At 41.8% G+C, this 13,858-nt stretch overlaps 1 protein-coding gene across 1 annotated transcript; it reads right to left on the reverse strand.

The window, feature by feature from the left end:
- Positions 1-7,670: 7,670 nt before the first annotated feature.
- On the reverse strand, positions 7,671-13,204 carry pafah1b2 (platelet-activating factor acetylhydrolase 1b, catalytic subunit 2). Its single transcript, XM_084374558.1, has 6 exons — positions 13,020-13,204; positions 12,520-12,601; positions 11,337-11,426; positions 11,010-11,126; positions 10,414-10,536; positions 7,671-10,095 (listed from the first exon to the last, which is right to left on the reverse strand). The coding sequence occupies exons 2-6, from the start codon at positions 12,598-12,600 to the stop codon at positions 9,817-9,819; spliced, it is 690 nt and encodes a 229-aa protein (XP_084230684.1). The 5' UTR covers position 12,601; positions 13,020-13,204; the 3' UTR covers positions 7,671-9,816.
- Between the last annotated feature and the right edge of the window lie 654 nt (positions 13,205-13,858).

The raw sequence follows: 13,858 nt of genomic DNA on the forward strand, positions 1-13,858 counted from the left end.
ATTATTAGTTAAAGGTCATGTGTGCAGGATTTAGTGGCATCTACCGGTCGGTGTGAGGTTGCAGATTGCAGCCGGCTGAGTAAAAATGCTAACAGACCTCTCTAAAGCTATTGGGTTTCTCCGTTTTGGGCCACTGTAGAAGAAAGAAGAAGACGACTAAGAAGAATAAGAAGAAAACTACAATTCCCATCTTTTTACATGAGCAAGGCATTTACTCCATAAAGCACTGCAGTGGAGCTGCTCAGTGGAGCACTATGGAGGTGTTCTTCGACTTTGAGGAACGAGGGTGTGTAACTATGTAAATATGAAGTAAGGGTTGAGGTTTGGTGTTCAGGTACAACTGATAGCTCATATCTCACCTCTGACCTGCCAGTACAGGCAGGCAGCTGAAATTAATGAGCCTGAACAACACATTTGTCACATTTGAAACCAAACAAGCTAAAACAAACACATCACTCTGTGCTCCTTTTTTTAAAATCCTTATCTCACTGTCTCAATCTTTTAAACATTTCTACACCTAATTTTTAGCAGAGCAGTGGCGCCCGACCTTTTTGACAGCCAAGCTATTTTTTTTTTTTTTCTCATTCCATCAGGGTTTTAAAGAAAGTGTGGAAACACCAACACGCCACTGGCCTCACTGCAGTGGAATGCACATTGCTGCCATACAGGGGCATAACAGGGGCGACGATTAGCCTCGAGGTTAAAGAGGTGGCCTTCTGACTTGAGAGATACCAGTTTGAATCCTCAGACTGGTATCTGTGAATAGGGAAGCTGATGTAACACTTGATCCTTCTTCACCAGCTACCACTGTGCTGTTGAGCAAGGTCAGGGGGTTCAATGGCTCCTAGAGAGCGAACTGAACTCTTAAAAGTAATTTAAAAACAAAGAAAAAGGAACTATATGACTCTGTAAGTTCTCAAAATTAGCTTTCAGTTGTGTCTCAAGAGGAAGGATGCAATTTTGCACACTGAAGACAGATTCAGGAGAAGTACAATTTGTGCCGATGTATTCACCATAACAGACGCATAGTAGTAGTTTTATGTAGTTTATGGTCCAAATTTCAACCAGTCAGGCTGAAGTTAAGTAGACTGGTCCCGACCTCAAGATTGGAGTAAATAAAATGGACTTTTTAGTCTGATTATCAGACAAGAACTAATGCTACAGTTAGTTAAAGTCGGTAAGGTAGGACACCGATTAAGGCATCTGAGTGACATAGTGGAAAAAGCTGTCGCCAGCTACTGCCGAGACTTGGCTTCAAACTCTGCCAGCAGTGCTTCTGGCTTAAAATACAACACCTGGGACTGTTCTCCGAAGGCCTGGAGCTGACATGCACACTGCTGTGACTAGGCACGCACTCTCTGATGGCGAAATGAATGTCGCGCAGAACCGAACGGACCCTCGTACGTTTGAGGATGCGTAAAATATCATATGATCTTCAGAAAAATGTCAGAATCAGAATCTGTTCAGCCCCAAAAGGACACGTTTAAATTCAAGGGGCAAAGCCCTCTAGTGTCCATAGTAATTATGACAGGAGCAAAGGAGGAAGTCAGGAGACCTGGGGATATTTGGAGCTAGTTTTGTCGCCACAAAACTGACAATTTTTTCCACAATGTAAAACATTTATTCTGGCGATTGGTAGCAATGATAGGTCAGACTTGAACATTGGGTATGTTTTCTGTTTTTGACAGTCAAACAACTGTGGGGTTTTTTAACCATGTTTTTATTACTGTAAGCATGATGAGAAAACTCCCCTCCCCGTACCAAAGTAGTAACTTGATTCCAAATCACAATCTTTCCTTAAACCTAACCAAGTCCTTTTTGTGCCTAAACTTAACCAGACCTTAAACACAGTTTTATAATTTGTTGTAAATGGATTTTAAGTGGTAAATGTTAGTTGGTGGGAAGCCAGTCAGGGACCATACCATAGATGCTTTGCTTTGTTTTTCATCTCTGAGATCAACAATATACTTTCAATTCAATCTGTTTAGCCAACATGGAAGAAAAGCGCTCTGAAAGCTGGATGTGTAACTTCATGACAACTATCCATACATAACTCAGTTATCAGTTGATGAGGATTATGTGAGACTGATTGAAGGCTTCAAAACAGCTTATAATGGATTTATCTTGGTTCCTTGCAGTACACATGATACAAGCACCAAATCAATTTGAATAAAGGTTACCACCATGTTCTTTAAAGTGATTTACACCTTTTCCCCAGAGCAGATCAATTACACTATCACGAACATTGTTTGCAGGTTTGAACGCCACACAGCTCACGTAAATCTCTGTATCATTTTGACAATACTAATCTCGTTTTACAATAGAGTAGCAGATGAGAAGGGAAACCAATTTTAATTTGCTTTGTAGGCGTGTATGGTTTGAATGAAATGTCAGAAAGACATGCCAGGCCTGCGGCTATGAGTGACACCCTCCTTTTCGAAAGTCACAATGCTTGTAAATAAATCTTGAAATGAGAGGCGAGGACAAGTGAGAGGAGTTGTGGAATGTGAGAAAAACAGATAAGAGGTTTGCAGTGAAAATAAGCCTGGTTAAGACACAGCGATTGGTGGTAGACCTAGAAAAAGCCAAAGGGCAGCTTGTCCTACCGAGTACTTGCGCTGAACTACATTTAAACGCCAATAACTCAGGCATTAATTGACAGCAAGAGCAGTTTTAGGCTGCTTTGTTTTGTATGCGGCAGGGTGATGTCAGTCCAAGGTCATTAAGTGACGCCACAAAAGACTGCAGTCAAGAAATTATCGCCCTGGGTGAAAAGCTGGAGAAGTGAATAGGACAGCCCGACCCGAGACCTGCTGAATTAGCTTTAGGACCGAGACAATTATCGAGAGGTGCAGTGCAGAAATCAATGGGTATAAATGAATTTTGATGACCTGGTCGTGAAGTAGAAGGACCCTCTGGAATTCTGAGGCGGAGATGGTGTTAGACAAGCGGTGCAGGTAAAACAGCTTATTGTGCAGCAAATCATGAAGCAGATTGGTTGTAATTTTTGCACTGTAAGCTCCATTTCAGGGTTGTTTCAAGGTGTAATTTAAAGGAGATATCCTCTATGCATGAGTTTATGTGCTTATAGAATAGAGAGTGACTCAGCTGAAGACTGCAGGTCTTGAGCCTGCACGGATGTCACATCAGATATAATGACGTTGCCTCCAGGCTGAGGCTAACATGAATGTCTGAATATGTGTGTGTGTGACTCATTGGCATGAATATGGTTGATCTGGAACCACAGAGGAAGGTGGTGTATGAAATACATGGCTGCCTTGAATGATGAGAGGATGAGGAAGGTAGGCCACAGGAGTATCGGTTGTAAATGGTGGGTAATGTGAGTCAGGAAGCAGGCGTTTTCTCTCGAATCTGTTGGTTTGAGGCCAGATATTGAGATCTGAAAGGTGAAACCTCAAGAGGGTGACGTGTGGTTGAATATTCGCGTCAGTCTTCGAAGCTCACCTTGAGGGTAACGCTGCCGTGGTTTAAACCATTTTTCAGATTCTGCTTCAACACTGCAATTTATCACCTAATCAACCAGTCATGACAGTCTTGCACCTTTGTCTGACGATAGCTGCTGCAGTGAAGCTGTAAAGTGCTTTGAGCAGAAGGAGGAGGAGTAGGAGGAGGAGGAGGAGGAGGAGGAAGAGGAGGAATTCCTCAGTGAAAGTGGCCTTTTATCTGTATACGAATCCTGGAGTCAGTCGTGTAAAATCATGTCAGATGACATACTTGCTGTTGAGGTATAAAAACGCCTCCCTCAGAAACAAGTAAATGAACGACTTAACGATTTATGAATATAAGGGCGCAATGATTCACAAAACTCTTGGATCTCGTTTCAATATGTTACTGCGAGTGGGAGTGTGCCTCTCATTTCATTTTATTGCGATAGTCCTTTTTATGAAATTCTAATAATCGTAAAAACTATAATCAAATAAGTAAAAACACAAGACAACAAATGTCATTAGACTCCACTTAGGAGGGCCCTCAACTGGAGCATGCTGGTTATTACCCCAAACAGAAGCACATTTCAAGCACTTAAGAGGCAACTCCACCAGTTTTACACATTAAAGTGTGGTTACAGGTCTTGCGGAGAGCTACTGCATATGTGAAAAAAGTAGTATGAAGCTTTTTGTGGCTCCAGAGGAAGCTGCATTTAATCTGATGAATTGCCTCTGGTGATGTCAGTCAGTGGCTAAGTTGCATTGTGGGTAATGTAGGCACTGGTTTGTTAAAAGCAGTTCACTGGTCTAGCTTTGCACTTCTGTTTGACTCATTATAGACAGTTTGAAAACAACTGGTCAAAGTCGATACAGCAGAAGCAACGATCACCTTTTACATTCTCGCATTCTACTTCCTTTTCAAAACACGGTGCCTACGTTACCCAAACTGCAACTAAGAGTGAAATCACTGGGGGAAATTGATCAGATAACATGCTGCTTCCTCTAGAGCCACAGAAATGCTTTAAACTACTTTTTCTCCCCCACATATGCAGTAGTACTACCCAAGACCTTTGAACACACTTTAATGTGTAAAACTGGTGGAGTTAGCCCTTTAAAAGACATCCCAGTCTGTTGGTGACAGCAAACACAAGATTTTGATGTTGAGCATCAAAACAGCATAAAAAACAAAAGTGGCAAACTTTCATTTATTCCTTTATCTTCCTCTTTTATCGTGACTTCTGTATTTCATTTCCTCTGAAATCACATAATCAGATTGTGAAGTTAAAACATGTGATGGATGAAACGTTTGACCAGGACGCACCACATCACAAGGGTCGCAGCACACGTCACAGCCACAAATAAGCACTTACACGGCTGAACATTTAAGAAAAACAGACATCTGAGAGTCATCACACTGAATGTCAAGTCACATTACATGGTGATCAAAGAAACGGAGCCCCGTGAGTGAAATCTGACTAATGCAGAGTGGACAGCCTCTTGTTTTACGATAGGGCAAACTAGATTTTCTGGATGTCAAGTCAAACAACTGTATCGACAGCGGACGAACATCGTGTACAGCGATGCTATTCCGAGTATGCAGACGGTCGTTTTCCACTCTGGACTAAATGCTTAAAGGAAAAGTTCACCCAAAAATTAAAGTTATGTCATTATCTACTTTCCCACATGCCGATGGGGAGTCGCATGTTTCGTAATCCACAAAACATTTCTGGAGCTTCACAGCAAAACAGCTTTGCAGCATTCAACTGAACAACTGAAGTAGATGGGGACTTGTTTTTAAAAAATCAACTGAAAAAAATACATAAAATGGCTCCGTACAACTTGTGCAGCGTAATCCAAGTCTAGGAAAGCCCCCCGAGATCCAAAATTGTTTTGGAAAGATGTTATTTACACACTTTTGAAAGCCAAATTCTTCACTGTAGCTGTTATGCTAAGCTAAGGTAGCGCACGCCCCATCTACAGTGGGTGTATGAGCTCGACCACGTATATCAAGGGTGTAAACAACGTTTGCTCAAATTAATGTCAGATCTTGGGCCTTCAGGAAGGTTTGGATTACGTGGGACGAGCTGGATGGAGCCATTTGTGGGTTTTTTGGGGTGTTTTGCAGCTTCAGTTGTTTAATGAGAATGCTGCAACTCTGCTTTGCTGTGAAGCTCCAAAAATGCTTTGTAGTCTACAAAACTTCACCCGACTTTCCATCTGTGTAGGAGTGAATAGATGAGTGATATTTAACTCTTTGGTCGAACTTATTCTTTAATTGTTATGTCATTGATGAAATGAGTTGTCATTTTGGTGAACGTTCAGTGTCCCTGTGCTGTGTTATTAGATATACTATAAAACCTTTGCTGTCTGCAGCAGATGACATATAGGTCCCACTGCACCATTCATCACATTTGGCAGTGTATTACAAACCCTGACCCCACGGGTTCACACATAAAGTAACCGTGTCATAGGTGACAGCGTATATCTAATCAGGATTTAGTGTTTTTCTCTTGCCTGCTCCGTTCATACAGGCCCTTCACATGCCAAGTGGTACAGACTCCCAACACTGCCCAGCTTGTTAATACTGAACTGAGGCCAGATTTTAAACAGGTCAATGGAGCAGGAACAACACACAAGGCCAGATTTAAATTTTATCAGGGTGTACTGTAGCTAACATGCTGTCTTCTGTTAGTGCCTGTTGGTATTAGAAAGTTATCATTTCCCATTTTCAAGCTGTGCGCTGATAGACGAAGGAGTTAAATATTTATCCATAGTCTGCACGCCTACTTTCAAGGCTCCTGCAAACATGAAGTGGACGTTTAGATTTAGATCACTGGCAGTCTAAACATATGTGCTTTAGACGCAGGAAAGTGCCCTTCATAAATTTCCTTTTACGATTTCAGGTCATAAGAATGCAGATTTATGTCAGTGATTGTTTTTCTTAATTCTTTTTTTTTTTTTTTTTACTGCATCATGACTCTTAAGATGGAAAAACTAGTAAAAATAACAGCTTAAATTCCTCAATCATTCAGGTGTCAGACACATGAACTCAATAGGGTTCCTACAGCTTTTTATAAGGAAAATTCAAGCACTTTTCAAACTCTCTCAAGGTACATAAACCAAAAGATTTCAGACTCTAGAAACCTTTATCATTGCATCTAAATTGTTATTATAACATTATGTAATTCTTGCAGGCAGCAACAAATATGATGATGTGTAGATGACTGTAGTTTTTGGAGAAGAAATTTTAATCATAGGACTGTTTTTTTTATGCCGAAACGAATTAAATAAACAAACTCTCTCTGTTTTTGTGACTGAATAAACAAACTGACCTTAAAGGACAATACAATTTCATAGTTTTACTTTGTTTATATTTGGCGGACCCTGCCACTTTCTAGCTTCAACCAGTGTTCAGGGGACCTTATTTTTTCTCTGAGAACAGCTTGTTTGTTCAGTTAGGGAAAAAATGTATATTTATGAGTTTGTATTATTACCTCATTAATACTGTAAATATTACAAATCTGAGTTTGAATTTCTTCTTCAGAGCTACATTGTGCCCCTTTTTGTTGAACAGAGCGATTGTGCTGATGAGACACCAGGAGCTTTTCAAGGATTATATTCATATTTTGAAAACATAACATTTAAAATTAAGCATTTTCTGAACTTTGAAGACTTTGTATGAACCCTGTCACAGGTTGAATCCAGCAAGCCAGCCCTCAGTAAATGAGTTTACGTTTTGTTTTGAGCTCAGTGTGTTAACCGTGCTTCAGACTTCACACTCAGTCGACAGTCTACAGTCCGGGCCTCCAGATGGACCAACTATTTTAGCTACGCTGGGGCAGTTTTGGGTCACAGATAGAAATTAATGAGAGCGACATCAAAAGTGAGCGAATGGTTTATTAACCAAGTATTTTACAAGTGGCCACCAATCACATACAATCCAGCACGGCTTACTAAATGTTTAATGAGGACGTCCCAACATGAGTCTACACTGCCTCCGAGTGCTGTTGGTGAATTATTACAACATTAGAGATTTTAATTTGGTGAGAGCAGATTAATTAGGCAATGAGGATCTCTCTGGCTGAAAGAGAGGAGGCGTGGAACAAGCAGTGAGCCTTGTTAGTGTCTGACTCAATTTAGCTCTCTGATAAAATGCTTCCCTCTGCTGGCGAGTATATAAAACACACAGGGCTGCACAAAACAAATGGAAACTCGGACACATGATTGGATCTTTGTTTCTTTTTCGTTTTTTTTTTCCTTTTTATTTTATTGGAATGCTTTTAATAACGTGACAATGAGCCAAAACAGTGCAAATGCCGTATCGCACCAGACACAATCTGAACCCCCTCAAACATCACTTTCTCAAGCTCCACGTCTTATATACAACTGGGGTCTCTTCTAGACACTCATACCTCCAACTTACCAGACATACTGTACACAGCCGTCCCCATGAACACTTAAGGCACACACACATACACTATTTATATTTAACACGGCACGCAAACGTGCAGAGCTTAAGACAGCAGTAATTCGATGCTTGACAAAAGACTCTCAGTATAAGCTCACAGACGAATGGTTTTCCTTTACATGACCTGCGATTGCTTTTTAGCATTTAGCGTGACAATATTCAGTATAGCTGTGTTCAGTAGCTTCACCACGTGGCTACTTTTAATTCCTAAAAATATTCAGTTAACTATACCATGTGGAGATGTCAGGTCCCGGGGGGCGGCAGGGCTGGGCGAGAGTCGACTACAAATACAACAGGGACAGAAAAAAAGAGGAGGTGAGAAACAGAATAAAGAGGTGCTTCTAAGAGGAAATACTGTATATCCATGGATTCAGGAAGGAGAGGGAGAGAGAGCCTGTGCTAGTCAAAGTCTGACTGTGGATATTTGGATATATTAGTGTGAAATACAGACGTAGAATAAGACTCATCTGTATTTTTTAATAAGGAATAACTCGTCTTACGATTAGCAACGTGAGGTGAAGGCAGGAGGACTGGATGTGTTGAATATTTTTTATTTTTTTAAATATCCTTCAACAGATACCGAGGACACAGTCAAGAAGTCGTTAGCAGCACAATTTTAAAACGTTGGCAGGACTTCATTCGACAATACAAAACATTTTAAGTGTGTCATCTACTTGTTTTTTTAGACATTTAAATTAAATTTCACAGTAGATTTATCTGGAAATGGTGAAATGTAATTCTGCTGGATGTGATGTGCACAAAAGCATCAGAGCTGGAAGTTTGTGGAAGACCAGTGCAGATTATCGACAACAGCCTAGCATCGCTAATTAATACGAATGAATGCGTGATTTTAACTGATATTCACTAATTTAATACACAAGCGTTGGCCGAAGAGCTACACCAAAGGTTGTCCTAAGACATGCATGCAGTCAAACAGGAATGAAGTAGCGATCTGCAGTATGTGTGGTCTAGTTAACTCTTCACACAGACATGGATCTATTTTTTTTATATCGATGTAGTTTCAAAAGACATCTAAATAGTCACACACTGAGTTCAAAGGTGAACATTTAGCAGGCTAAGTGCTCCTTGTCTAGCTGAGTATATGAAATAGTACATATGAAGAACTGGATTTACGTAAATGATTTTATATGCCAGTTGCTTGACATGGCTATGCTTTAAGCAGAAGTGTCTAATAGTGAGAGTAATTTTAAATGTTGCTCACTGCATAACATCGAGTACATCTCTGCAGCAGCACCTGTGTGGCGGTGGTTCCCAACCTTTTTGACTCGTGGGACCCTTAAAAGTAAGCAAGAGCTGAGAGTGATTTTTACGTCTCAGATTTCATTTGTCAGGCTAAATAAGCAGAATTGTGTGCGACAGGTTTTGGGGGGCACTGACCCCGAGCCTGGAAACCACAGCTCTGTAACACACTGGTCAGACTCATAACATTGTACAATGTTGGATAAAGTTAGTGCACTGGACAGACATTGAACGAAACTGATTGTGTTTTTGTTTTGCGTCATATCTATGTGGTATAGGTGACAAAGGGAAACACAATTTGTATAGGCCAAGACTGATGTGTGTGTGTGTGTTTGTGTGCCACTGCAGTCCCACATGATCTCAGTTTATCACTCAGAGTAGTTTGGCGAATCCTTTCCTGCAATCAAAGTGTCTACATCTGTAGTGAGGTCTCTCTCCCTCTTCAGCACCCCTCCACACCCAACCCTCCGCTCATAAATGTGATCCCACACCCCTCGTGGGCCCACTCACATCGGGGTGCCTCTCCCCCCCAATGAGTGAGCCCTTCCTCCTGCAGATACCAGGGACATGTCTCCCCCGTCTCCCCGCAGCAGCAGCGGGTGAGACATGCCTCTGGAAAAATGTGCTGCTGGGCCGCGGCCCTCAAACCAGCGACGCCCGTCTCTCCTCCGGCGTCTCTTCCAGTATCTGAAGCAGCAGGTCGCTCAGGGGCTTCGCCACACTGCGGTAGCCCGTCGACGTCAGGTGGAGGAAGTCAAACATGTCCTGTGGGATGATGGTTCCATCAGAGTGGACAAAATCCCCGGTCACGTCTAGGTACTGAGCCTGGCCCAAGCGCGGCAGCCACTGGCGCAGGAACCCGTTAACAGTCGCGTTCTTCTCCCTCAGTGGGTTTGGACGCTCGCCTCGAGGTAGCAAACTCTGAGAAATGCAAAAATATTTTTCAGTCATATATAAAAGGTCAATGTGTTGAAAGCTAACCTTGATAGTTGAACCCTCGGGGCATGGACAGTCTGTTATACCCTACATCCTGCGATGTTCATCACATTAACAGTTTTGTACTTCAACCTTTCATGTCAGTGTTTCACTAAATGAATGTAAAATAACAACGCTAAATATTGATCCAATTCTGAACCAAGAACCAAAATGAAAAATGACCAAGTCCACACACAAAACTAAATTGTCAAATGTCATCACACCCGGTGCAGGAAAAGACAAGACGTACAGAGAACTACTCACCAGTACAACTATCTTTGCTTTGGGGAGGCGGGAGGTGAGCAGCTGTGCAATCGCAAGAATTCCTCCAGCGACCTGCTCTGCTGTGTGCTCGTGATTGTTGGTTCCTACCCACAACACCACCACCTGGACACAATCACAGACAGACACTTTCATTTTCACTGAGCACGCTTTAATCTCCTGAAATTTGATCAAAGCATGACATACAGAAGATACTAAGCAACATCCCGTTAGTTGTTTTTTTTTAAAGAATAAGTTCTCACATTTCAGATAATGGGTCAGCAATGTGAGCTGTCCCTCATGTCTGTATCAGTAGCACAGCCAATGAGCACAGTTAGGGGAATACAACACGTTGTAACTATGCTATTTTCCAAATGTCTTTCTCTGTAAGAGGAGGTCAGGGGCAGCTACACACATAAACATTGCACACATTGTTCTACCTTGAGATACAACTTGTGAGCACATGGTGTTTTCAAGAAAACAGAAGTGAATTGTGTATGCGCGAGTTTGTTCTGCACCTGAGATGTAAAATGATGTGTGTGAGAGGTGAATAAGACTATTTTGCCACAGACTGTTGCCTCTTTGCAGGCTCGTCTCACCTTGGGACGGATGTTCTCCAGCTCTCCGTTCTGCAGCCTCCACAGCACGTTACAGGTGGTGTCCCCTGCGAGCCCAAAGTTGAGCGCGTGAAGAGGAGAGAATAACTCCCTCCAGACCTGCAGACAGGAGATCAGAGACCTGCATTTTAGACGAGAATTTCATACTTGTGCGACTAATATCAAATTACACACTAATGCTGACAGAAAAGCATGCTAATCAGTAAGTTGCATCTAGCGTATTGTGCAAAAATATTTAGATTGAGAAAAATATTAAATGAAGATGCTCCTGCCATGTGAACAGTTACATGACCAGGTGTAGGACTTCACCTCAAACTGCTGCATTAGTTGTACCATAGAATCCCCCACAAAAAGCACATCTGGTTCAGCATCCTTACACTCCAGCACAAATCTTATGTGCTGTAAAAAAAACAAAAACACAAAGACATAACATTCATTCACAGAGAACAATACAACTTAATCTGTTCTTAATTCTGCATTTCAGTCTGAGTTAACACCTTTGTGTTGCCGATTTTAGCTGCGCTGTGGTACTTTCCAGCCTTCCGTGTCAATTCCAGTTCATCACACGAAGGACGTGTCTGCAGACTGTTTCAGCCCTATTAGCTCTGGAGGATTAACCTTGCACAGACCTATCAGAAGGTGTTGAGCTAAGCAAGCTAGCAAGCTGCTCTTAAAAGGAAGAAAAGTCTGGCTGCACAACTAATCAGAATACAATCGATGTAGCAAATTGGCCAAGTGCAATATTCAAACCACAAGAAGCTTTAATACTCTGATAAAAGTAAAATGTGTGACAAAAGAGCATTGTACTGTAGTACTGCAGGGATGTCCTGACCTACAAATGCTGTTCTCCGGTTGTGAGAAAACATTGTTTGTTACAGACTGCAGCAAATGTCACTTCTTAATGATTTTAATTTTTTTTTAAATTGTGTTTTCAATGACAATTAACTTTGTGATGCAAAAAATATCTTTCCCACATCACACTACAAACGCAATCTGTCAAAATACTCACAATATCATTGTTTTAACCTTGTTGTGTAGCCTGATGTTCTGCTAATATAACAAACACTAACATTATTGAGAATATCACAATATTGGGCAGATCTAGCTTGCGTCCCTTCATTTGAAATCATTCTCACGATCACAGCTCAATCAAGAACATCAATGAGTACAAATTAAATGCAATATCTAATGCGTAATTGTTGTCTTATAAATGTAAAGTAAATAGAGATTAATAAATAAAGCATCTAAGCATAAAGTCATACATTCTTACAAGCCGGCTGTGGAGTTTTGTTTACATCTCTTTTCAACTGATGTGTTATTGATGTCATGTAAAAGCATGAGCGAGGCCAAGAATGACACAAACTCTGACAAATAATGTCAATTTTCCAGCTGGTAAAATGCATTCAGCCTGCTTGTGCATACGTAAGGAGGAAATGTGGTATTTTTAAATGAAACATGAATATCTAGCACAGTAATAATAAATGCCACCAACCTGTGACATCCACCGTCCATCTCCTTGCACATCCTCCACCGGCTGAGGCACTGCAGCTGGGTTCAGTTCATCACCACTCATCCTGCAAGAGCCAACACCGCTTATCACACACTATTAAAACAATGCATAGCCCACCAGAGACACGCTTATGTAAAGATGAAGGGCTCGTGTTATAGTATAAGGAGGAGAGCATCAGCACCAGCTAGCAGAAACAATCGCTGTGCTGCAGCAGATTAGCGTTTCAGGAGCAGACAGACTGGCCTAATACGGATGTGGGCTACTTTCGCTTTCAAATCTGGTGCTTATGGATCACAGAGCAGATCGCATTAAATCCGCTTGGTTACTGTTTATCTGTCGTTAGCTTGTTGGCTAGCTAGCTAGCCGGCTAATGACTAGGGACTGTTATGGCTGCATCTCTGACACTTAACGTTTGACACGCCCGTCGTTCATATGGAAATTTCTGGAAATTACTTCGCTCGTCAAGTTAAAAGACAAACTACCTGGCCGTCACTTCTCGTCGGCTCCCTCGGCTTCAGAATAACTATTTTGACCCAACTTCGCTTCGCCGCTGTCGGGTAAACGAGGCGGGTGATGCTCGCTAGCAGCCGTTAGCTGACTCTAGCTAGACGAGACAACAAAAGGTGTGTCAAGAAGGCAAACTGCAGAGAGTCTGTTCCGAGGAGAGCGCCGAGCTGCTGCCATCAGGCGCAACACCGGCGGAAGGCCTGCAGCGAGCTACATATTTGGGGAATTTTACCCTGAACATACCCTGTTAGGCAACACATCACAACAATAGCTAACCCTAGCGAACCATTGTCACGTTACCATAAACCGAAACAGTGCTAATGTTACCTTCTGTTTTTTATTGATGTTGTTTGAGTCCGGCACACAGATTATAGGTGCTCTTTCCTGAAAGGCTAATCGCAGGGCATTAAACGCCCTTTTCAATCGGCCTCGCAATGAATTATGGGTTGGTTCGGAAATGCGTTTAAAAACAAATACATTAAACTGTGTTAAACAACAAATTATTTTCAGTAAATATATATGTAAAATATATTCAGTCGTGTCAGATACCAGTATGAAGAAAAATGCCTCTGAGCTGGGAGACTATCTTTAAGCGCAGAAAACGTAGCTAAAGCACTGCCGACATCTTTGTTGGACCACATACTGTAAAAAGATCTCTCGCTTCCACTCGTGACCAATCTCGACACAGCCACAGTCATCTCTGATCCGAGCCCGCTGTGTCAGCTGATCGCAATGCATCATGGTCACGTTAGATCAAATGTTCCCTTCCAGTGCTGTGGGAAACAGCAGAAGCAGCATCTTCTTATTATCTACT

Source organism: Pagrus pagrus, assembly GCF_965226575.1.
Source record: "Pagrus pagrus genome assembly, chromosome: 14".
In the NCBI taxonomy this organism is placed as follows: Eukaryota; Metazoa; Chordata; class Actinopteri; order Spariformes; family Sparidae; genus Pagrus; species Pagrus pagrus.